The sequence below is a fragment of the Rana temporaria genome, chromosome 9 (genome assembly GCF_905171775.1).
Source record: "Rana temporaria chromosome 9, aRanTem1.1, whole genome shotgun sequence".
In the NCBI taxonomy this organism is placed as follows: domain Eukaryota; kingdom Metazoa; phylum Chordata; class Amphibia; order Anura; family Ranidae; genus Rana; species Rana temporaria.
In genome coordinates, this window is record NC_053497.1 from 15071860 (window position 1) to 15095610 (window position 23751).

At 46.9% G+C, this 23751-nt stretch overlaps 1 protein-coding gene across 1 annotated transcript in view; it reads left to right on the forward strand.

Moving 5' to 3' along the window:
- Nucleotides 1–564: 564 nt before the first annotated feature.
- LOC120913123 (adrenodoxin-like) overlaps nt 565–23751 on the forward strand; it is a 46856-nt gene continuing 23669 nt past the window's right edge. The window contains exons 1-2 of the mRNA XM_040322842.1: nt 565–900; nt 17032–17238. Coding sequence (XP_040178776.1) covers nt 17081–17238 — 158 coding nt within the window. The 5' untranslated portion in view covers nt 565–900; nt 17032–17080. The remainder of the gene's footprint in view (nt 901–17031; nt 17239–23751) is intronic.

Consider the following 23751-nt stretch of genomic DNA (forward strand, 5'->3'; position numbering starts at 1 on the left):
ATTTGACCAAGAAGGAGAGTGATGGGGTGCTGCGCCAGGTGACTACCTCATCAAGAGAATGCCAAGAGTGTGCCAAGCCGTAATCAAAGCAAAAGGTGGCTACTTTGAAGAACCTTGAATATGAAATCTATTTTCAGTTGTTTCACACTTTTTTGTTATGTATAATTCCACATGTGTTACTTCATAGTATTGATGCCTTCAGTGTGAATCTACAATTTTCATAGTCATGAAAATAAAGAAAACTCTTTGAATGAGAAGGTGTGTCCAAACTTTTGGTCTGTACTGTAAATGGAAACACCCCGCCACGCTGGTAATCACTCACAATGGGACAACTAATATTATTTTTAATCCTCGGGGGGGCTTGAAACTCCTGCATTCTTGGGGCATAATCCCTGAGCTCTCCATGGAAGAAAAGAAAATCCTAGAAGGGGCGCGCTTGGGGATCAACAAGCGTCCAGATTATCGCATTCCTAAAGGAAACTAAGCAGCGATGTGACCTTTTTTTCTTTCCCTTTCTTCTAGTGCTACGCAACCCCCTGGTTGTCTGTTCTGCAGTGTTTTATTTTTCTTATTTTTTGGCTTTACCCCCACACTTAGTCGGTTGACTATTATACCCGACTTCTAACGTTTCTATTTTGTCCATTCAGCACTCATTTACTATCCCACGGCTGTGGGATAGAGTTTTGTTTCTCGAGTGCACGCAAGCAGTTGCTTGCTTTGTGAATACAGTCTCCTGGACTTGTCTTCAGTTGAACTAGTTTTTGTTTCATTTTTTTTGTTTTCTTTGTTCATACAGTTGATGCACCGTGCCTAGTTGGAGTTTTCTTTACCTGGTCTATCCGGTTCCAGAGAGTCCAGCGACTTCATCACCTTTTCACCTGATATAGGTCATCTTGGTCAGTGAGTATTACTACTTGAAGTAGTATTTGTACCATCACCACAATGTCCATTAACTTTAGGGCCTGAATCATCCGGCCAAGAGAGCTTCCATGTGGAAGACTGCGATATCCAATGGCTGCGATCAGGGCCGCCATAAGGCAGTACACCTTTAAGGGGCCGGAGGCCCACAGGGCCCAATATGGCAACTCCCCTTTTTTTTATTTATTGTTTATAAAAAAAAATATATATATTTTTAATATATTTTTAATTAAAGGGCCAATTTTTTTTAGGGGTACGGGGGGCCCGGAGATCTCCAGGGCCCCGGATAAAAACCCCCCTTTTTTTATAATTTTTTTTTCTATATATTTTTTTATTTATTTTATATATATATATATATATATATATATATATATATATATATATATATATATATATTTTTTTTTATAAAAAAAAGGGGGAAAGAGGGGTTGCCATCCGGGGCCCTGGGCCCTTTAATAATAATATTAATAATAATAAAAATATATATATATATATACACACACATATATATATATATATATATATATATATATATGTGTATATGTATATATATGTGTATATGTATATATATGTGTATATGTGTATATATATATATATATATATATATATATATATATATATATGTGTGTGTGTGTGTGTGTGTGTGTGTATATATATATATATATATATATATATATATATATATATATATATATTTTTATTATTATTATTATTATTAAAGGGCCCAGGGCCCCGGATGGCAACCCCCCTTTCCCCCTTTTTTTATAAAAAAATATTTTTTTTGTATTTTTTTTTATATTTAGTAAAGGGCTCAGAGGTCCCCAGGGCCCCATGTGTCAAACCCCCTTTTTTTTATTTTTATAAATATTTTTTTTTTTTTTTGTTTATATATATATTTTTTTTTATTAAAGGGCCCAGAGGTCCCCAGGGCCCTGGATGGCAACCCCCCTTTTTTTTATAAATGTTTTTTTTTATTTATTTTTATTAAAGGGCCCAGAGGTTTCTTTTTATTATTATTATTATTATTATTATTATTATTATTAAAGGGCTCAGAGGTCCCGGATGGCAACCCCCCTTTTTTGTAACTTCTTTTTTAGATATATGTATATATATATTTATTAATTTTTTATTAAAGGGCCCAGAGGTCCCCAGCACCCCCCCCCCCCCCGATTCTCTGCTCCAGGGGGCTCATGCCTGAAGCTGTGTAAGGGGCCCCATAATTCCTGATGGCTGCCCTGGCTGCGATGTACTTTGTATACAGCGGGAAACAAAACACACTTTGCCCAGGATGCTGCTCCGCAGTACCGGTACAAATCCTTTCCATATATTTTTTAAGGCCAACTACTCCCGAAAACAGAGGGGAGTCATGATTGCCATCCGTGACACTTTGTCCTTCCAATTACTGTCCTGCACGTTGGACCCTGGAGGCAGGTTTATCATCTTAGGGGCAGATCCACAAAGCGAGTACTCCGGCGTATCTACTGATACGCCGGCGTACTTTCAAATTTCCTGCGTCGTATCTTTGTTTTGAATCCTCAAAACAAGATACGACGGCATCTGGGTTAGATCCGACAGGCGTACGTCTTCGTACGCCTTCGGATCTAAGATGCAATTCTTCGGCGTCCGATGGGTGGCGTTCCCGTCGTAATCCGCGTCGAGTATGCAAATTAGCTATTTCAGACGATCCACGAACTTACGAGCGGCCGTCGCATTCTTTTACGTCGTCTCTAGTCGGCTTTTTCCGGCGTATAGTTAAAGCTGCTGTTTTGTGGCGTATAGTTAAACCTGCTATGTTAAGTATGGCCGTCGTTCACCGCGTTTAATTTGAAATATTTTTTTTCGTTTGCGTAAGTCGTCCGTGAATCGGGCTGGACGTAATTAAACGTCCACGTCAAAACCAATGACGTCCTTGCGACGTCATTTAGCGCAAAGCACGGCGGGAAATTTAGGGACGGCGCATGCGCAGTTTGTTCGGCGCGGGGACGCGCTTCATTTAAATGAAACACGCCCCCCTACTCGCCGATTTGAATTAGGCGCCGTTACGCCGCGAGAGATACACTACGCCGCCGTAATTTACAGTGCAAATTCTTCCAGGATTCAAAACAAAAAAAGGAAGTTCCGGCGGCATAGCGTATCTCAGATACGCTGCGCCGGGGCAGATCTTTGTGGATCTGCCCCTTAGTGTGTACATTGGACAACATCACATATACACCTGTGAATGTGTATGCACCGAATCACGGACAAATGACATTTCATAAGTCTATTCTGAAAAAAATATGTGAACTACAGAAGGGCCACCTCCTGATATGTGGGGACTTTAATTTGGTACCCGATGTTACTATGGATTCGTCTGCTAGCGCCAAGAGGCTAGCTTCTCCACTAACAGCTTACTTTACAGGAAATGATCTGTTTGATATATGGCGGTGTTGTCACGCGACTGAGAGGGACTACGCGTAGCTTTCCCCGCGTCACAACTCTTATTCTCGCATAGATCTGTTTGTATCAGATAAATGGTTATTACAAAATGTACTGGAGGCTTGCATACACACTATTACCTGGTCGGATCACGCCCCTGTTAGCATTAAATTGGCAAACACCTATTCTCAACAAAAATCGTACGTCTGGCGTATCAATAATTATACATAGTTACATAGGCCCAGATTCTCATACATTAGCGCTGCTCCTGGGCAGCGTAATGTATGAGCTCTACGTTTCACAGCCGCAGGTCTACAGGTTTAAATCCTGATTCTCAGAACACTTACCTGTAAACTTGCGGCGGTGAATCGTTAGATTGCTCGGCACAAGCCCGCCCAATTCAAATGGGGCGGGCACCATTTAAATCAGGCGCGCTCCCGCGCCGAGCGTACTGCGCATGCTCCGTCGGGTAAATTACCCGACGTGCATTGCGCTAAATGACGTCGCCCCGACGTCATTTGCCTAGATGTATACGTAAATGGCGTCCAGCGCCATTCACGGACGTCTTACGCAAACGACGTAATTTTTATTCAATTCGACGCGGGAACGACGGCCATAGTTAACATTGGTTGCGCCTGCTAATTAGCAGGGGCAACCTTACGCGTCGGGTACGCTACGCAAACGACGTTAATTCGCTGCGTCGACCTCGCGTATGTTCGGGAATCGCCGTACTTACCTCATTTGCATAGACGACGGGGAAAAGCGACGATGCGACACCTAGCGGCGGGAAAAAAAACGACTTTTAAGATCTGACAGCGTAACAGCCTTACGCTTGTCAGATCTAATGGGTACCTATGCGCAACTGATTCTAAGAATCAGTCGCATAGATACCCGGGGCCAGATGAGGTGTTACGACGGCGCTAATGGTGTTGCGCCGTCGTAACGCCTTCGAGAATCTGGGCCATAGGGCCTAATCCTCAAAAACCCAGCGCAACGTAACTTTTTCCATTTAAGTTACACCGCCGCAAAATCTCTAACTAAGTGCCCGATCCACAAAGCACTTACCTACAAATTTTCAGCGGTGTAACTTAAATCAGGCCGGCGCAAGGCGTTCCTCTTCTCCAGGGGGCGATTCCCATTTAAATGAGGCGCGCTCCCGCGCCGGCCGTACTGCGCATGCTCGTGACGTCATTTTCCCAACGTGCATAGCGCGAAATTACGTTACGTCGGGCTTTGTGGATTGCGACGGGACAATAAAGTTGCGTCGGGTAAAAAAAAAAGATACGGCGCCAAAAAAAAAATGAAAAAAAAAATCGCGTCGCTAGCAAGAAAGGTCTGTTTTTACAAGGTGTAAACAGTTTACACCTTGTAAAAGCAGCCCTAATTTTGCGTTTGCAAAATAAAACTTACGGAGAAAAAACGAAGCTGAAAAGCTTTGTGGATCTCCGTAAGTCCTAATTTGCATACCCGAGGCGGCATTTCGACGCGAAATGCCCCCAGCGGCGGATGCGGTACTGCATCCTAAGATCCGACAGTGTAATTCAATTACACATGTCGGATCTTCGTCCTAACTATGGGAAACTGATTCTGTGGATCAGTTCCATAGTTAGGACCAGGGATACGACGGAGTAACAGCAGTTACTCCGTCGTATCTCTTTTGAGGATTTGGCCCATAGTTACATAGTTAGTCAGGTTGAAAAAAGACACAAGTCCATCCAGTTCAACCACAAAAAAAATAAAAAAAATAAATAAACAAAATAAAAAACACAATGCAATCCCATACACCCAACTCCATACCCACAGTTGATCCAGAGGAAGGCAAAAAACCCCAGCAGAGCATGATCCAATTTGCTACAGCAGGGGAAAAAATTCCTTCCTGATCCCCCGAGAGGCAATCGGATTTACCCTGGATCAACTTTACCTACAAATCTTAGTACTCAGTTATTTTATGTACATTTAGGAAAGAATCCAGGCCTTTCTTAACCACTTAAGGACCGCCTCATGTACATATACGTCAGCAGAATGGCACAGGCAGGCACATGTACGTATATATACGTGCCCTGCTTGACGTGGGTCGGGGGTCCGATCGGGACCCCCCCCGTACATGCGGCGGTTCCCGTGGCTTCAGGAGCGATCCGGGACGACGGCGCGATCGCTCCCCGGAGCTGAAGAACGGGGAGAGCCGTGTGTAAACACGGCTTCCCCGTGCTTCACTGTGTCGGCGCATCGATCGCGTCATTCCCTTTATAGGGAAGACACGATCGATGACGTCATTCCTACAGCCACACCCCCCTACACTAGTAAACACATACAAAGTAAACCCTAACTCCTACAGCACCCCCTTGTGGTTAACTCCCAAACTGCAACTGTCATTTTCACAATAAAGAATGCAATTTAAATGCATTTTTTGCTGTGAAAATGACAATTGTCCCAAAAATGTGTCAAAATTGTCCGAAGTGTCCGCCATAATGTCGCAGTCACGAAAAAAAATCGCTGATCGCCGCCATTAGTAGTAAAAAAAAAAAATGCAAAAAAATGCAAAAAAACTATCCCCTATTTTGTAAACACTATAAATTTTGCGCAAACCAACCGATAAACGATTATTGCGATTTTTTTTACCAAAAATAGGTAGAAGAATACGTATGGGCCTAAACTGAGGAAAAAAAATGTTATATATGTTTTTGGGGGATATTTATTATAGCAAAAAGTAAAAAATATAGCATTTTTTTCAAAATTGTCGCTCTATTTTTGTTTATAGCGCAAAAAAAAAAACCGCAGAGGTGATCAAATACCACCAAAAGAAAGCTCTATTTGTGGGGAAAAAAAGACGCCAATTTTGTTTGGGAGCCATGTCGCACGACCGCGCAATTGTCTGTTAAAGCGACGCAGTCCTGAACTGTAAAAACCCCTTGGGTCTTTAGGCAGCATTTTGGTCCGGGGCTTAAGTGGTTAAAGAAATCTACTGAGCTGGCCAGAACCACCTCTGGAGGGAGTCTGTTCCACATTTTCACAGCTCTTACTGTGAAGAAACCTTTCCGTATTTGGAGGTGAAATCTCTTTTCCTCTAGACGTAAAGAGAGCCCCCTTGTCCTCAGTGATGACCGTAAAGTGAATAACTCAACACCAAGTTCACTATATGGACCCCTTATATATTTGTACATGTTGATCACATCCCCCCTTATTCTCCTCTTCTCAAGAGTGAATAAATTCAGTTCCTCTAATCTTTCCTCATAGCTGAGCTCCTCCATGCCTCTTATCAGTTTGGTTGCCCTTCTCTGCACTTTCTCCAGTTCTCCTATATCCTTTTTGAGAACTGGTGCCCAAAACTGAACTGCATATTCCAGATGAGGTCTTACTAATGATTTGTACAAATTATATCTCTGTCTCTGGAGTCCATTCCTCTCTTATACAAGAAAGGACTTTCCTCGCTTTGGAAACCGCAGCTTGGCATTGCATGCCATTATTGAGCTTATGATCTACCAAGACCCCCAGATCCTTCTCCACTACAGATCCCCCCAGTTGTACTCCCCCTAGTATGTATGATGCATATTCTTAGCCCCCAAGTGCATAACTTTACATTTATCAACATTAACCACTTGCCGCCCGCCAATGACAAATTGACGTTGGCAAAGTGGTTGTAGAATCCTGACTGGACGTCATATGACGTCCTCAAGATTCTGAGCCGCTGCGCGCCCCCGGGGGCGCGCATCGCGGCGATCGTTGTTGCGGGGTGTCAGTCTGACACCCCGCAACACCGATCTTGGTAAAGAGTCTCTCACGGAGACTCTTTACCACGTGATCAGCCGTGTCCAACCACGGCTGATCACGATGTAAACAGGAAGAGCCGTTGATGGCTCTTCCTCACTCGCGTCTGACAGACGCGAGTAGAGGAGAGCCGATCGGCGGCTCTCCTGACAGGGGGGTTCGCGCTGATTGTTTATCAGCGCAGCCCCCCCTCGGATCGCCACATGGACCACCAGGGATGCCCACCAGGGAAGGGCAAAACAAAAAAAAATGGGGCAAAAAAAAGTAAAAAAAAAAGATGCCAATCAGTGCCCACAAATGGGCACTGACTGGCAACAAGTAAATCAGTGCCGCCCCACAGTGTCCATCAGTGCCGCCCCACAGTGTCCATCAGTGCCACCCCACAGTGTCCATCAGTGCCACCCCACAGTGCCCATCTGTGCCACCCCACAGTGCCCATCTGTGCCACCCATAAGTGCCACCCCACAGTGCCCATCTGTGCCGCCCATGAGTGCCCATCTGTGCCGCCTATGAGTGCCCAGTGCCGCCCATGAGTGCCCATCAGTGCCGCCCATGAGTGCCCATCAGTGCCGCCCATGAGTGCCCATCAGTGCCGCCCATGAGTGCCCATCAGTGCCGCCTATGTGTGCCCATGAGTGCTGCCTATGTGTGCCCATCAGTGCCGCATACCAGCGCCGCCAATCAGTGCCACCTCATCTGTGCCCGTCAGTACTACTTCGTCGATGTCCATCAGTGCCATCTCAACTGTGCCCATCAGTGCCACCATATCAGTGCCCGTAATTGAAAGAGAAAACTTACTTATTTACAAAAAAAATTACAGAAAAAAATAAAAACTAAATTTTTTTCTAAATTTTCGGTCTTTTTCTTTATCGTACATCACGGGACACAGAGCGGCATATTCATTACTATATGGGTTATATGGAGTACCTTCAGGTGTTGACACTGGCAATCTCAAACAGGAAATGCCCCTCCCTATATAACCCCCTCCCATAGGAGGAGTACCTCAGTTTTTACGCCAGTGTCTTAGGTGTTAGTCATGGTTTAGCTTGCCTCCGCATCCTTGGGATTAGGTGAGCTACCGGTTCTGTCCAAAAAAGCCTCAGCGCTAAAGTGGTCAGTAACCGGACCCCAAACCCTTGGGGTATAGCCCATAATGCTTTTCTTTTTAGAGAGCTGGACCCTGGGCCCAGAACTTAGAAAACCTTTGGGTGCCTAATGTTTTCTGTTGCCAGGGTGCTATATGGGCCCAGGACAGTGGATCCTTCATAGGAACCCAGGGCCTGAAGGTCTAGACAGCCCCACGGAGATGGGGGAAGATTGGGCCTCTTGCTTGGCAAAGTCCTGCGGCATGGAGCAGGTAAGTGAGAGGAAAACTTACGGAACTTGGTTCTTAGCAGGTTTTTTCTGGGGGGTCACAGGGGACATGCCTAAAGTTATGCACTGCATCTGGCAAACTAGTCACATATCATAAAGATAGGATGGCTCTATATGTATTATTCCCCATAAGATGTGACCTCCCTTGTAGTGTTGGAAAAGCATTGAGTGGGGCCTGTGTGATATAAAAGTATATATGTGTGTCAGAGAGCTGTGCTTACCTGCAAGCCTCCAGGCGATACTCCATTCAGTCTTCCTCCTCAGAGCCTGCAAAGCCAGGCAAAACGCTGACCTCCTCGTGGTTCCAGGCTGCAGGCTGCAGTTTGCTGGAGCAGAGAGGTCCCTTCCTCCCAAACCCCCCCCCCCCTGTCGGGAGGGGCATTTCCTGTTTGAGATTGCTGGGGGGGGGGAAGGGCGGGTCAGTGGCTTAAGGAAGGGGCGGCCCTTCCTTGTTTGTTCCATACAGCTCATTCAATACTTTGGAACTGGGGAGGAAAGACCAGAGCGGCAGCACGGGGCGCCGAGGACACACAGTGGCCAGAAAGGATATTGCAGTCTTCAGAAGACTGTTTTTTCAAGCCTAGAAATAGGCTGTTTCTTTTCCATCTCATAGTTTTTCTTTGCAATACTACTCAGGGGGACAGAATGTTTTTTCTTTCCTGGATTTGAAACAAAAACGAAAAAAAAAAAAAAAAAAGAAAAGTCATCTAGGGGAGAGGAAGCATTTTTTATCCCCCAAACAGGTGTTTGGGCAATTAACTTTTATAGTTCCAAATACCAATAGGTAGCAGGTGTACCTCGGTATTGTACCATGGCATCCGGGTCAGAGGGTACAAGAGGTGGGGATTCCCCCAGAGAGTCTGAGGTCTCGGACAAAGTTATGCCGCTGCTTTCCCCACAGGGAGCCTTGGGGCCATCGGGATCTGGGGCTGGAGCTGGCGCGGGTCAGTCCAACCCTAAGATGGTCACGGACGAGGTATTACTCACCTCTTTAAGAGAGATGGAGAAAAGAATGGGAAAAATGATAGCCACAGCTATGCGGGGCAGTAAACGGATTAGATCTCCGTCGCCCGAGCGCGGACCCTCAGAAGAGGAGGTCCTTTCCTCAGGGGAATTGGACGACCTCTTGGACAAGGACCAAGTAGGTTCAGGGATCGAAGATCCGGATACAGAGGAGTCTGGAGCAGTCTCCCAAGGGGAGAGCTGGTGGATTCAAGCCTTAACGGACTTGGTCCATAATGCATTCAACTTGCCAGTACCAGATCTCCAGGTATCTACAGTTTCAGCTTTGGGCTCACTGAGGGCGCCTCAAAGCAATGCAGTATTTCCGATCCACCCTCTACTAGAGGGAGTTTTGTTCCAAGATTGGAACAAGCCAGATAAAATCTTCTTACCACCTAAAAGATTCTCTGCCCTATATCCTATGGAAGATAAATTTTCCAAGAAATGGGCTACTCCTGCAGTGGACGCAGCCATCTCATGTATTAACAAATCATTAACATGCCCTGTAGAAAACATACAGGTATTTAAGGATCCAGTTGATAAACGCTTGGAAGCACTACTTAAGAACTCCTTCACTACTGCAGGGGCAGTAGTACAGCCAGCTGTGGCTGCGATTGGGGTTGCTCAAGCATTATCGGATCAAGTTAAGCAGATGCTTAAACTTATTCCTGCCCAGCAGGCAGAAGAATTTTCGGATGTCCCTAGGGCCATATGTTTTACAGTAGACGCAATTAAGGATTCTATCCAGCAAGCGTCACGTTTATCGTTATCCCTTATCCATATGAGAAGACTCTTATGGTTAAAAAGCTGGGAGGCCGAGCCCCCATGCAAGAAGCTCCTGGTAGGGTTCCCCTTCCATGGAGGACGACTCTTCGGAGAAGACCTAGATAAATACATTCAAACCATTTCAAATGGCAAAAGTACTCTCTTGCCAACTAAGAGGAAGTTTCAGGGGCCTGCGTTTAAACGACAGTACTCCCCTGGGCAGGGGCCCTCTAATGCCAAACAGTATCGACGGCCTCCTGCGAAAGCAAACTTCGGCTTCAACAGCAAATCACAAGGACAGGCTGCTAGAGGCAGAAAGCAGTGGGTTCGCAAACCAGCAAAACCAGCCCCCAAGCCGACCTTATGAAGGGGCGCCCCCACCCACGAAGGTGGGGGGAAGGCTGCGACTCTTTTCAGAGGTTTGGGAAGCCAGCATTCCCGACGAGTGGGTACGGTCTTCCGTGGCCACGGGCTACAAATTAGATTTCCTAAGGTTTCCTCCTCTTCATTTCCAGGAGTCGAGGATTCCAAACGATCCGGAGAAAGGAGCCGCATTAATGTCGGCATTAAATCATCTACTTTCCCAGGAAGTAATAGTAGAGGTACCAGTCCTGGAACAGGGGCTAGGTTTCTACTCCAACCTATTCATCATCCCGAAGTCCAATGGAGATGTCAGGCCAATTTTGGACCTAAAGATGGTAAATACATACCTAAAGATCCGCTCATTTCGGATGGAATCCGTGCGGTCAGCAGCTACCACACTCCAAAAGGACGACTTCATGGCGTCCATAGACATAAAGGATGCCTACCTTCATCTTCCAATTTATCAGCCACATCAAAAATATCTACGCTTCATGGTGGCTTCGCGTCACTTCCAATTCGTGGCGCTTCCCTTCGGGTTGGCTACGGCCCCCCGGGTGTTCACGAAGGTCCTAGCTCCAATCCTAGCCAAACTAAGGATCCAAGGGGTCACGATCCTAGCATACCTGGACGACCTCCTAGTCATAGATCACTCGTCTCCCGGCTTGGAGCGAGCAGTGGCCCTCACGGTCCAATACCTCGAGAAGTTCGGCTGGGTCCTAAATCGAGAAAAGTCAGCTTTCCTGCCCACAAGGCAGTTGGAATATCTCGGCATGAGATTAGACACAGAACAACAAAGAGTGTTTCTACCTCTGAGGAAGGTCAAAGCCATCAAGGAATTAATCCTACTGGTTCTAAGCAAGAAGGAACCGACTATTCGCCTATGTATGAGGTTACTAGGCAAAATGGTGGCCACATTCGAGGCGGTACCATACGCCCAGAGCCACACTCGCATCCTGCAGGCAGCCATCCTGTCAGCATGGAGCAGAAGGCCACAGGCCTTGGATATCCCGTTGCCGCTCTCATCAAGAGTCCGACAAAGTCTGTGTTGGTGGTTAGACCCTCAGAATCTACTGAAGGGGAAGTCTTTCAGCCCAGTGGCTTGGAAGATAGTGACCACAGACGCCAGCCTGACGGGCTGGGGAGCAATTTTGGATGGTTGCACTCGCCAAGGTACTTGGGCAACGCCAGAGAAGCAGTTGCCCATCAACATCTTGGAGCTCAGAGCTGCTCGACTAGCCCTCAGGGCTTGGACGTCAAAATTGCAGGGGTTCCCGGTGAGAATTCAATCAGACAATGCCACGGCCGTGGCATACATAAATCACCAAGGGGGAACCAAGAGTCAAGCCGCTCAGAGAGAGGTGAGCTTGATTCTCCTATGGGCAGAGGCTCATGTGCCCTGCATATCGGCAATATTCATTCCAGGAGTGGACAACTTTCAGGCGGACTTCTTAAGCCGCCAGACTCTTTTGCCGGGGGAATGGTCTCTGCATCCACAAATCTTTCAAGCACTCTGCCAAAGATGGGGAGTGCCGGACGTGGATATCATGGCATCGAGACTCAACAAGAAGCTAGACAGGTTCATGTCCCGCTCAAGGGATCCGATGGCCTGCGGAACCGATGCGTTGGTTTGCCCTTGGCATCAGTTCAAACTTCTTTATGCGTTTCCCCCGCTCCAGTTACTACCCCGCCAGCTGCGCAGGATCCGGGTGGAGCACATACCAGTCATCCTGGTAGCTCCAGCATGGCCCAGAAGGGCATGGTACTCACTAATCTTAAGGATGGTAGTGGGAGACCCTTGGACTCTTCCTCTACGGCCAGACCTGCTATCGCAAGGTCCGATCCTCCACCCTGCCTTACGGCATCTAAATTTGACGGCCTGGAAGCTGAATCCCTGATTCTCAGGGGTAGAGGTCTGTCTCAGAAAGTAATCTCTACCCTAATCAGAGCCAGGAAACCGGTCTCTAGGGTGATTTATTACAGGGTCTGGAAGGCCTATGTAGGCTGGTGTGAGTCCAAGCGATGGCTTTCTCGCAAATTTACCATCGAGTATTAAGTTTTCTCCAGCTAGGAGTGGATAAAGGATTGGCATTAAGCACAATCAAAGGACAGATTTCTGCTCTGTCAGTGTGGTTTCAGCGGCCGCTGGCCACCCACTCGCTGGTTAAGACCTTCCTTCAAGGGGTCTTACGTATTAAACCTCCAGTTAAATCCCCGCTTTGCCCGTGGGATTTAAACCTTGTTCTGTCAAGTTTACAGAAACAACCGTTTGAGCCGTTGGCTGAAATTCCTTTGGTTTTACTGACAAGAAAGTTAGTATTTTTGGTCGCCATAGTTTCCGCAAGAAGAGTATCGGAACTGGCGGCCTTATCCTGTAAGGAACCATATCTTATTTTTCATAAGGACAGGGTCGTTCTCCGCCCTCATCCTTCCTTCCTACCGAAGGTTGTATCCAGTTTTCATTTGAACCAGGATTTGGTATTACCATCCTTCTTCCCTAAACCTACTTCCAGAAAGGAAGGGTTGCTGCATACCTTGGATATCGTCAGGGCCATGAAGGCCTATCTTAAAGCTACAAAGAAGATCCGGAAAACAGATGTGCTGTTCATATTACCGGATGGGCCCAAGAAGGGGCAGGCAGCTGCAAAGTCCACCATTTCTAGGTGGATTAAGCAATTAATCACTCAGGCCTACGGCTTGAAAGGGTTGCTTCCTCCAGTATCATTAAAGGCTCATTCTACTAGGGCCATGGGCGCCTCCTGGGCAGCACACCACCAGATCTCTATGGCTCAAGTTTGCAAGGCGGCAACCTGGTCTTCTGTCCACACGTTTACAAAATTCTACCAGTTGGACGTAAGAAGGAAGTCTGATACAGCCTTTGGGCAGGCAGTGCTGCAGGCTGCAGTTTGAGACCCTCGGATTCCGGGGGCTCCTCTTTTTTGAGTTAAATTTAAAATGTAAGATTATTTTTCTCAACTAAGTTGGATTTATTATGATTTGAGTATTTCTCTAAATTAAATCCTTTTGTCTTGGAGATGTTCTCCCTCCCCTCATTGTGAGCATTGCTTTGGGACATCCCATATAGTAATGAATATGCCGCTCTGTGTCCCGTGATGTACGATAAAGAAAAAGGGATTTTTAATACAGCTTACCTGTAAAATCCTTTTCTTGGAGTACATCACGGGACACAGAGCTCCCACCCCTCTTTTTGGGGACCATTTTGGGAGGCATACTGCTTGCTACAAAACTGAGGTACTCCTCCTATGGGAGGGGGTTATATAGGGAGGGGCATTTCCTGTTTGAGATTGCCAGTGTCAACACCTGAAGGTACTCCATATAACCCATATAGTAATGAATATGCCGCTCTGTGTCCCGTGATGTACTCCAAGAAAAGGATTTTACAGGTAAGCTGTATTAAAAATCCCTTTTTTTAGTTGTTGCGCCAATTTTGTTTGGGTACAGTGTAGCATGACCGGGCAATTGCCATTCAAAGTGCGACAGTGCTGAAAGCTGAAAATTGGCTTGGGCGGGAAGGTGCGTAAGTGCCTGGTATGGAAGTGGTTAAACCTCATCTGCCACTTAGTCGCCCAATCAGACAGAGCATTGAGGTCGGCTTGTAAATTGGCGACATCCTGCAAGGACGTTATTCCACTGCATAGCTTGGTGTCATCTGCAAAGACAGAAATGTTACTTTTGATCTCAGACCCAATATCATTTATAAATATATTAAAAAGTAAGGGTCCCAGCACTGAACCTTGGGGTACACCACTGATAACCTTTGACCATTCATTATCTACTGCAGCAACCAGAAAATGCAAAGTATCTTTCTCAAAAAATAAACGAGTTCTTCTCGGCTTCGATTTTAAAAAAAACTACCCGATTCCCCTAGACAAAATGAGCAGGAATCTCCCTGAACTCTCTTCATGCCCATGACGGGGAATACCTGGTATGATCACACTGAATAGTCACTCACGTGTATCTTTTCTTTGAATTTGTGTGTCCTCTCTATTATGGAGGACCCATCCTGGACATTGAGGCCCAGATTCACGTAGGGCGGCGCAACTTTGTGCGGGCGTAACGTATCCGATTTACGTTACGCCTCCGCAACTTAGACGGGCAAGTGCAGTATTCTCAAAGCACTTGCTCCGTAAGTTGCGGCGGCGTAGCGTAAATCGGCCGGCGTAAGCCCGCCTAATTCAAATGTGGAACAGGGGGGCGCGTGTTTTATGTAAATAACTTGTGACCCGACGTGATTAACGTTTTTCACGAACGGCGCATGCCGCAGACGGACACCTCCTAAGCCGCAGACGGACACCCACAAGGCTGGACTGACCCCGCGCAAGGCCGCTGACGGACGCCGGACAAGGCCGCCGATGGACGCAGGGCAAAAATGTAAGGCAAAAATGCGGCGGCGTAACGTATCTCATTTACGTTACGCCGCCGCAAGTTTTACAGGCAAGTGCTTTATTCACAAAGAACTTGCCTGTAAAGTTGCGGCGGCGTAGCGTAAATCCTCCTGCGCAAGAGCGCCTAATTCAAATGATCCGGGTAGGGGGCGTGGATCATTTAAATTAGGCGCGTTCCCGCGCCGATCGTACTGCGCATGTGCCGTCCCTAAAATTTCGTCATTGGTTTCGACGTTAACGTAAATGGCGTCCAGCGCCATTCACGGATGACTTACACAAACAACGTAAATTTTTAAATTTCGAGGCGGGAACGACGGCCATACTTAACATTGGTTGCCCCTCATATAGCAGGGGCAACTTTACGCGTCGCAAATCTAACGTAAACGTCGTAACTTCACTGCGTCGACCGCGCGTACGTTCGGGAATTCGCGTATTTTGCTAATTTGCATACTCGATCGGGAAAACGACGGAGGCGACACCTAGCGGCCAAAAAAAAAATTGCATTTAAGATCCGACAGCGTAAGAGCCTTACGCCTGTCGGATCTAATGGTTATCTATGCGTAACTGATTCTAAGAATCAGTCGCATAGATATGACGGCCCAGATTAGGACTTACGACGGCGCACATGGCGTTGCGCTGTCGTAAGCCCTTTCAGAATCTGGGCCTAAGTTTTTATGTTTTTTCCTTAAACTACCTTTGTAGGTTTGGGGTGCGCGTTATACGCAGATAAATACGGTAACTATTACGTCTCTTATTTTGCAGGCTGCTTTTTTATTTTATTTTTCAAGCAGAGTGGCTTTAAAGAATTTAACCGCTTAACGACCGCCGCATATAAATATACGTCCACAGAATGGCACGTACAGGCATATGGGTGTACATGTACGTCCCCGCCTTTCCGCGGGTCGGGGGTCCGATCGGGACCCCCCCCCCCGCTACATGCGGCGGTCGGAAACCCGCGGGGAGCGATCCGGGACGAGAGCGCGGCTATTCGTTTCTAGCCGCCCCCTCGCGATCGCTCCCCAGAGCTGAAGAACGGGGAGAGCCGTATGTAAACACGTGCTTCACTGTGGCTCCGTCATCGATCGAGTGATCCCCTTTATAGGGAGACTCGATCGATGACGTCAGTCCTACAGCCACACCCTCCTACAGTTGTAAACACACACTAGGTGAAGCCTAACTCCTACAGCGCCCCCTGTGGTTAACTCCCAAACTGCAACTGTCATTTTCACAATAAACAATGCAATTTAAATGCATTTTTTGCTGTGAAAATGACAATGGTCCCAAAAATGTGTCAAAATTGTCCGAAGTGTCCGCCATAATGTCGCAGTCACGAAAAAAAATTGCTGATCGCCGCCTTTAGTAGTAAAAAAAAACAAAAAAAAAAAAACTATCCCCTATTTTGTAAACGCTATAAATTTTGCGCAAACCAACCGATAATTGCTTATTGCGATTTTTTTTGCCAAAAATAGGTAGAAGAATACGTATCGGCCTAAACTGAAATTTTTATATATGTTTTTGGGGGATATTTATTATAGCAAAAAGTAAAAAATATTGCATTTTTTTCAAAATTGTCGCTCTATTTTTGTTTATAGCACAAAAAATAAAAACCGCAGAGGTGATCAAATACCACCAAAATAAAGCTCTATTTGTGGGGAAAAAAGGACGCCAATTTTGTTTGGGAGCCACGTCGCACGACCGTGCAATTGTCTGTTAAAGCGACGCAGTGCCGAATTGTAAAAACGCCTTTGGGCATTTAGCAGCATATTGGTCCGGGGCTTAAGTGGTTAAACTCTCGTCAAAATAATAATACGAATGAACTCCTTCGCAATAAATAGCTAGCAAGCTACGCCAAGCAATAGTGGAATGAGTTGCAGCTCACATATATCACATTTGCAGTTCCAACCAAAGTTGAAAAGTCAGGGTCTGGCCGTGATTTGCATAGATATGGGTGAGTGTGGGCGGGCTGCAGTGGGACGGCTCGGTTTTCATAAGGCTTGCTTCTCCTTATATCTTCAATTCCATTTAGTTGCAGACACAAAGCTGACCGGTTAGGCTGAGCTTCTGCTTTCAGAACAATGGCTTGCCACACTCCGAAACTTCTACGGGTGCTCCTCGGTGGTCTTCGCGTCAAGGCGTGTCCTAGGAATTATTCCACCGGGCGGAAATTGTCTACTAACTGCGTCAGGAGCTTCTCATCCTCTGCCAGACGCCAGGACAGCGCTTCCAGCTCGGGGTAAGAGAAATTCAGAGACAATTATCTCAGAATGTACCAATGCATAGACCACCGTGGATGGCATTTTCAAGGGCTGCCGCAAGTGTGAATGAGCCCCGAGGCCAGGTTCATATAAGTGCCAGTCTCTACCAGGCTGTTCAGGAGGCGGCGGTATCCAGGGCCATCTTAAAGCGGTGGTTCACCCTTAAAAACAAGTTTCTACCATTAAATCCAGCATACTAGCGTGAGCTACAGTATGCCTTTATTTTATTTTTTTGCGCCGTACTCACAGTTTAATCGCGTAGTTAAGTTTCAGACTCCCCGCGTGGAGTAGGCGTTCCTATGCAGAGGGAAGATGATTGACGGCCGGCTATGGCGCGTCACGCTTCCCGAAAATAGCCGGAGTAGGACTCGGCTCTTCACGGCGCCTGCACACAGACTAGGAGCTGACTGCGCAGGCGCCGTGAAGAGCCAAGTCCTATTTCGGCTATTTTCGGGAAGCGTGACGCGCCATAGCCGGCCGTCAATCATGTTCCCCTCTGCCTAGGAACGCCTACTCCTCGCGGGGAGTCTGAAACTTAACTACGCGATTAAACTGTGAGTACGGCGCAAAAAAATAAAATAAAGGCATACTGTAGCTCACGCTAGTATGCTGGATGACATAGTAGAATTTTTTATTTTTTTTTAGGGTGAACCCCTGCTTTAATGCAAGGGCACTCCTGGGCACCGCCCAGGTACATGGGGGGGCCCCCACAATAATCGTGCATTACATCATGCTTGCCAACTGTCCCGGATTTGCCGGGACAGTCACGCTTTTTACTAAACTGTCCCGATATGTACATGTCCCGGGAAGTGTCCCAGAACCTCTACTGTGCCCTCCTGATCCCTTGAAAGTAGGTGTGTAGATTGGGGCAAGATAGTAGGGGGCCCCAGAACATTACTTTGCCCAGGGGCACATGATGCTATTAAGACAGCCCTGGCGGCAAGGCCGATCCTAGGGTCACAGGCGCCTGGGTGCAGAAATATTTCTGGCGCCCCCACATGGGCGTCATAATTTTACTAACTCCTCCCCTTTACACATTTTTCTATGGCAATGACTAGGGTTGTCCCGATACCACTTTTTTAGGACTGAGTACAAGTACCGATACTTTTTTTCAAGTACTCGCCGATACTGAATACGATACTTTTTTTTAAATGTGTCCCAAATGCAGCCATGTCCCCCCACAAATGCAGCCATGTCCCCCCCATATATGTAGCCATGTCCCCCCCATATCCAGCCATGTCCCCCCCATATCCAGCCATGTCCCCCATATCCAGCCATGTCCCCCCATATGCAGCCATGTCCCCCCCATATCCAGCCATGTCCCCCCCATATCCAGCCATGTCCCCCCCATATCCAGCCATGACCCCCCAAAAAATAACAAAACAGTAAAGTCAGCCCAATTTTTTTGTATAATGTGAAAGATGATGTTACGAGTAAATAGATACCTAACTTGTCACGCTTGAAAATTGAGCACACTCATGGAATGGCGCCAAACTTCGGTACTTAAAAATCTCCATAGGCAACGCTTTAATTTTTTTTTACAGGTTACCAGTTTAAAGTTACAGAGGAGGTCTTGTGCTAGAATTGTTGCACACGCTCTAACGCACCTGGCGATACTTCACATGTGGGGTTTGAACGGCGTTTACATATGTGGGCGGTACTTACGTGTGTGTTTGCGTCTGGGCGCAAGCTACCAGGGACAGGGGCGTTTTAAAAAATATATATTTAATTTTTTATTTTACTTATTTTTTTTTATTTTTACACCTTTTTTTTTTTATCACTTTTATTCCTATTACAAGGAATGTAAACATCCCTTTTAATAGGAATCAGTGTGACAGGTACTCTTTATGGAGAGATGCGGGGTCAATAAGACCCCACATCTCTCCTCCAGGCTGGAAAGCATAAGATCGGGGGGGAAAAAATCACAGATCACATGCCAACAGCCGCGAATGCGGCTTTGTTTACATCTGGACGTAACGTCATAACATCGCGCCCAGGCCTCTGGCGGTCATAGAGATGACCGATGACCATTTGGTCACCGGAAATCTCTATCATCGCGAGCCGGCGCCAGCTGATTCGTTCTCTGGGACCCCGATGGCACGGGAGAGCCCGGAGAAGCACCGGATGGCAGCAGGAGGGGGCGGACATCCCCTCCCGCCACCTATAAGTACGATCAAGCGGCGGAACTATGACTAAGCATCTATCCATGATGTGAAACATGTTAGCTTTTTTGGCCCCTATGTCCACTTTCTACCATTGATTGCAGTGTTGCATGATTTTTTGGATGTTATACAGCTCTGTATTTTATCCTTTGTTTATTTTGTTTCAATAAATCGCCTATCGGAGTGCGGCAGTCCAGGAACATTTCTTTTTTCCTATGATCATTCTTATGGTGCGCAGAATCGCCGGCTGAAAACAAGGATACCTGAATGATGCCTGTAGCTGCACCCATCATTCAGATATCCCCCCCCTCAATACCAGGACGTCATATGACGGCGTACGGTATTGAGGTGATTAAATATCACCAAAAGAAAGCTCTATTTGTGTGAAAATAATGATGAAAATGTCGTATGTGTACAGTGTTGCATGACTGCGCAATTGTCATTCAAAGTGTGAGAGCGCTGAAAGCTGAAACATGGCCTGGGCAGAAAGGGGGGTGAAAGGCCTCGGTAAGTGGTTAAGAAGTAAAAAAAAAAAAAAATTGCGTTGGGAAACAACAAAATAAATATAATGTGCATATGTGAACAATTCAATAATAAAAAGGTGACAATATCACAAAAATGTCAAAAAAAGAATCAAGCCTATTCCCCTGGTTGACGTCAATTTGTGACGAAACACGCAGGGCTTGGCTACGAGGCGACGTCATCACGCACGCGCTTGCAGCCTGCTACAGTAGAAGCGGCAATAGTGGCTACATTTATACGGTATGTGTGTTCACCATACTACCACATGGCTCTGATCCTGGAAACATTTTAAGTGGTTATGTTCATCAGGATATTTTTGGAATCGATGGTTTTAATAAATGATTTTTTTTTTTACATACCGTATTTATCGGTGTATACTGCGCACTTTTTTGTCCTGAAAATCAGGGCAAAATATGGGTGCGCGATATACGCCGATACCCGCTTCCCGCGCCGAGTTTGAACCACTGCACCGGCATATACCGAGCACAGTACACTCGGGTATAGTCGGGCAGGCTCGGCTCCTCTAGTGCGGCATCCTATCAGCGGCCTCGTTGGGTCCGGCGTCCGTCTGCGGCTTCGGTGGTGTCCTCCTCGTCAGGTCCGGCGTCCTTCTGCGGCCATCGTGGTGTCTTCCCCGCTCGATCCCCGCTTCCCACGCTGAGTTTGAACCACTGCGCCGGCATATACCGAGCGCAGTACACTCGGGTATAGTCGGGCAGGCTCGGCTCCTCTCGCGGTCACGTCCTGGACGTACAAGACGCACAGGACGTGACCGCGAGAGGAGCCGAGCCTGCCCGACTATACCCGAGTGTACTGCGCTCGGTATATGCCGGCGCAGTGGTTCAAACTCAGCGCGGGGATCGAGCGGGGAGGACACCACGATGGCCGCAGAAGGACGCCGGACCCGACGAGGAGGACACCACCGAAGCCGCAGATGGACGCCCGACCCAACGAGGCCGCCGATGGACACCAAAACTGTAAGTACTAAAATGTTTTTTTTTACAGGAATGCGGGCCCACATTAGGGGTGCGCGCTATACGCCGGAGCGCGCAATACCCAGATAAATACGGTACTTCACTATGGGGATGCGCCATATTTTTTTGACACACACGTGATGTTTAACCTAATGGTGGTCGTGGGTGGAGTCCAGTTGTTCCGGGTCCAGAGAATACCTTTGAGTGCGTATGACCATCTATAACTTTGATGGTCAACACCTTCTGGCAAGAGGTCCCTTTGTATGGTGTCACCTGGTGGTGGAAGTGTGCAAGTGCACTCTTTCTGGCAGGAAGTGGGAACGTGGAGGCACTCAGACTTGCTTTATGGACGCTCTCAGTGTCATTTATCATCACAAATTTTAATTGGGACTTTGATAATATAATACATACTGAATCAATTTATATTTTTTTTCACGTTTTTGCAATATTGTCACCGTTATTACTGAATTCTTCACACATTTGTTTTTTTTGTGTCCTAAGACAATTTTTGATAATCCAACTCTTTGGATTTAGCGCTGCTTTATTATTATAATTCATACACTATATTTCCAAAAGTATTGGGACGCCTGCCTTTACACGCACATGGGGCCAGATTCACATATAATTGCGGCGGCGTAACGTATGTCATTTACACTACGCCGCCACAACTTACTGGAGCAAGTGCCGTATTCTCCAAGCACTTGCTCCGTAATTTGCGGCGGCGTACTGTAAATGGCCCGGCGTATGGCCGCGTAATTCAAAGGGGGCGGCTTGTATTTAAATTAAGCGCGCCCCCGCGCCGATCGAAACTGCGCATGCGCCGGCCGTTAAAATAGCCCAGTGCGCATGCTCCAGCTCACGACGGCAAACGTCAATGAAGCCGACGTGAGCGTCATTGACGTAAAGTCCTATTCGCGAACGACTTAGTAAAACAACGTAAACGACGGAAAAAGATGACGCTGACCCGTCGCCATACTTAACATGGCATACGGCGGACTGATGTAAGGTTACCCCTCATATAGCAGGGGTAACCTTACGCTTACGGAAACGACGTAAACGACGACGAGGCGGCGCAAAATCGTTCGGGAATCGGCGGATCAGGCTCATTTGCATAGTCAAATGAGAAATCAACATAAATGCCACATAGCGGCCAGCGTAGAATTACATCTAAGATCCGACGGTGTAAGTGACTCACACCTGTCGGATCTACGCCGTATCTATGCGTAAATGATTCTAGGAATCAGACGCATAGATACCCGGGGGGCCAAAAACAGAGATACGACGGAGTTTCCTGAGATACAGCGTCGTAACTCTTTTGAGAATCTGGCCCCATGAACTTTAATGGCATCCCAGTCTTGGTCCGTAGGGTTCAATATTGAGTTGGCCCCGCCCTTTGCCGCTATAACAGCTTCAAGTCTTCTGGGAAGGCCGTCCACAAGGTTTAGGAGTGTGTCTATGGGAATGTTTCGCCAGAAGCACATTTGTGAGGTCAGGCACTGATGTTCTAGATCAGGGGCCTCCAAACTTTCTAATCAAAGGGCCAGTTTACTGTCCTTCAGACTTTATGAGGGCCGGTCAGTGGTCAGTGAAAAGGTCCCAACATTGGGAAAAAATGATTGTGCCCCATCGTTGGTATAATTGAAAGGAATTGTGCCCCATGACTGATGTTATTGGGCTCCATTGTTGGTGTCATTGAGAGAAACAATGCCCCATTGTTGGTGTCAGTGGGAGGAATTGAGCTCCATCGTTGGTATAATTGAGAGGAATTGTGTCCCATCATTGGTGTCAGTGGGAGGAATTATGCCCCAATGTTAGTATCAGTTGATGAAATAGTGTCCCAAGGGCCCGGATAAAAGCAAGCAAAGGGCCATATCTGGCCCCCGGGCCGCAGTTTGGAGACCACTGTTCTAGATGGTTTGAGCAAGGTGTTCTATCGGGTTGAGGACAGGACTCTGTGCAGACCAGTCAGGTTCCTCCACCCCAAACTCGCTCATCCATGTCTTTATGGACCTTGCTTTGTGCACTGGTGTGCAGGCATGTTGGAACAGGAAGGGGCCGTCCCCAAACTGTTCCCAGAAAGTTGGGAGCATGAAATTGTCCAAAATGTCTTGATTTGCTGACCCTTAATGCCGCGTACACACGACCGTTTTTAATGACCAATTAAAAAAATTGCATTTTACGCGGCATAAGAGTTCCCTTCACTGGAACTAGGGGGCCAAGCCCAACCCCTGAAAAACAACCCCACACCATAATCCCCCCTCCACCAAATGATTTGGACCAGTGCACAAAGCAAGGTCCGTAAAGACATGGATGAGCGAGTTTGGGGTGGAGGAACTTGACTGGCCTGCACAGAGTCCCGACCTCAACCTTCGGGATGAATTAGAGTGGAGACTGCGAGCCAGGCCTTCTCGTCCAACATCAGTGCCTGACCTCACAAATGCTCTTCTGGAAGAATGGTGAAACATTCCCATAGACACACTCCTAAACCTTGTGGACAGCCTTCCCAGAAGCTGTTATAGCTGCAAAGGGCGGGGCCAACTCACTATTGAACCCTAATGCCGCGTTTTTTTTCATCACACTTTATGTGATGAAAAAAAACGACATTTTCTGTGAAGTAAAAAATGATGTTTTTGAAACTTCAATTTTCAAAGACGAAGTTGCCTACACACCATCGTTTTTGTCACAATGTTCTAGCAAAGCGAGGTTACGTTCCACCACGTTTTTCCATTGAAGCTCGCTTCATAAGTAGCTCCTGGGCATGCGCGGGTGAAAAAACGTCGTTTTAAACGACGTTTTTGCTACACACGGTCAATTTCTGTGAAGTAAAAGTTGA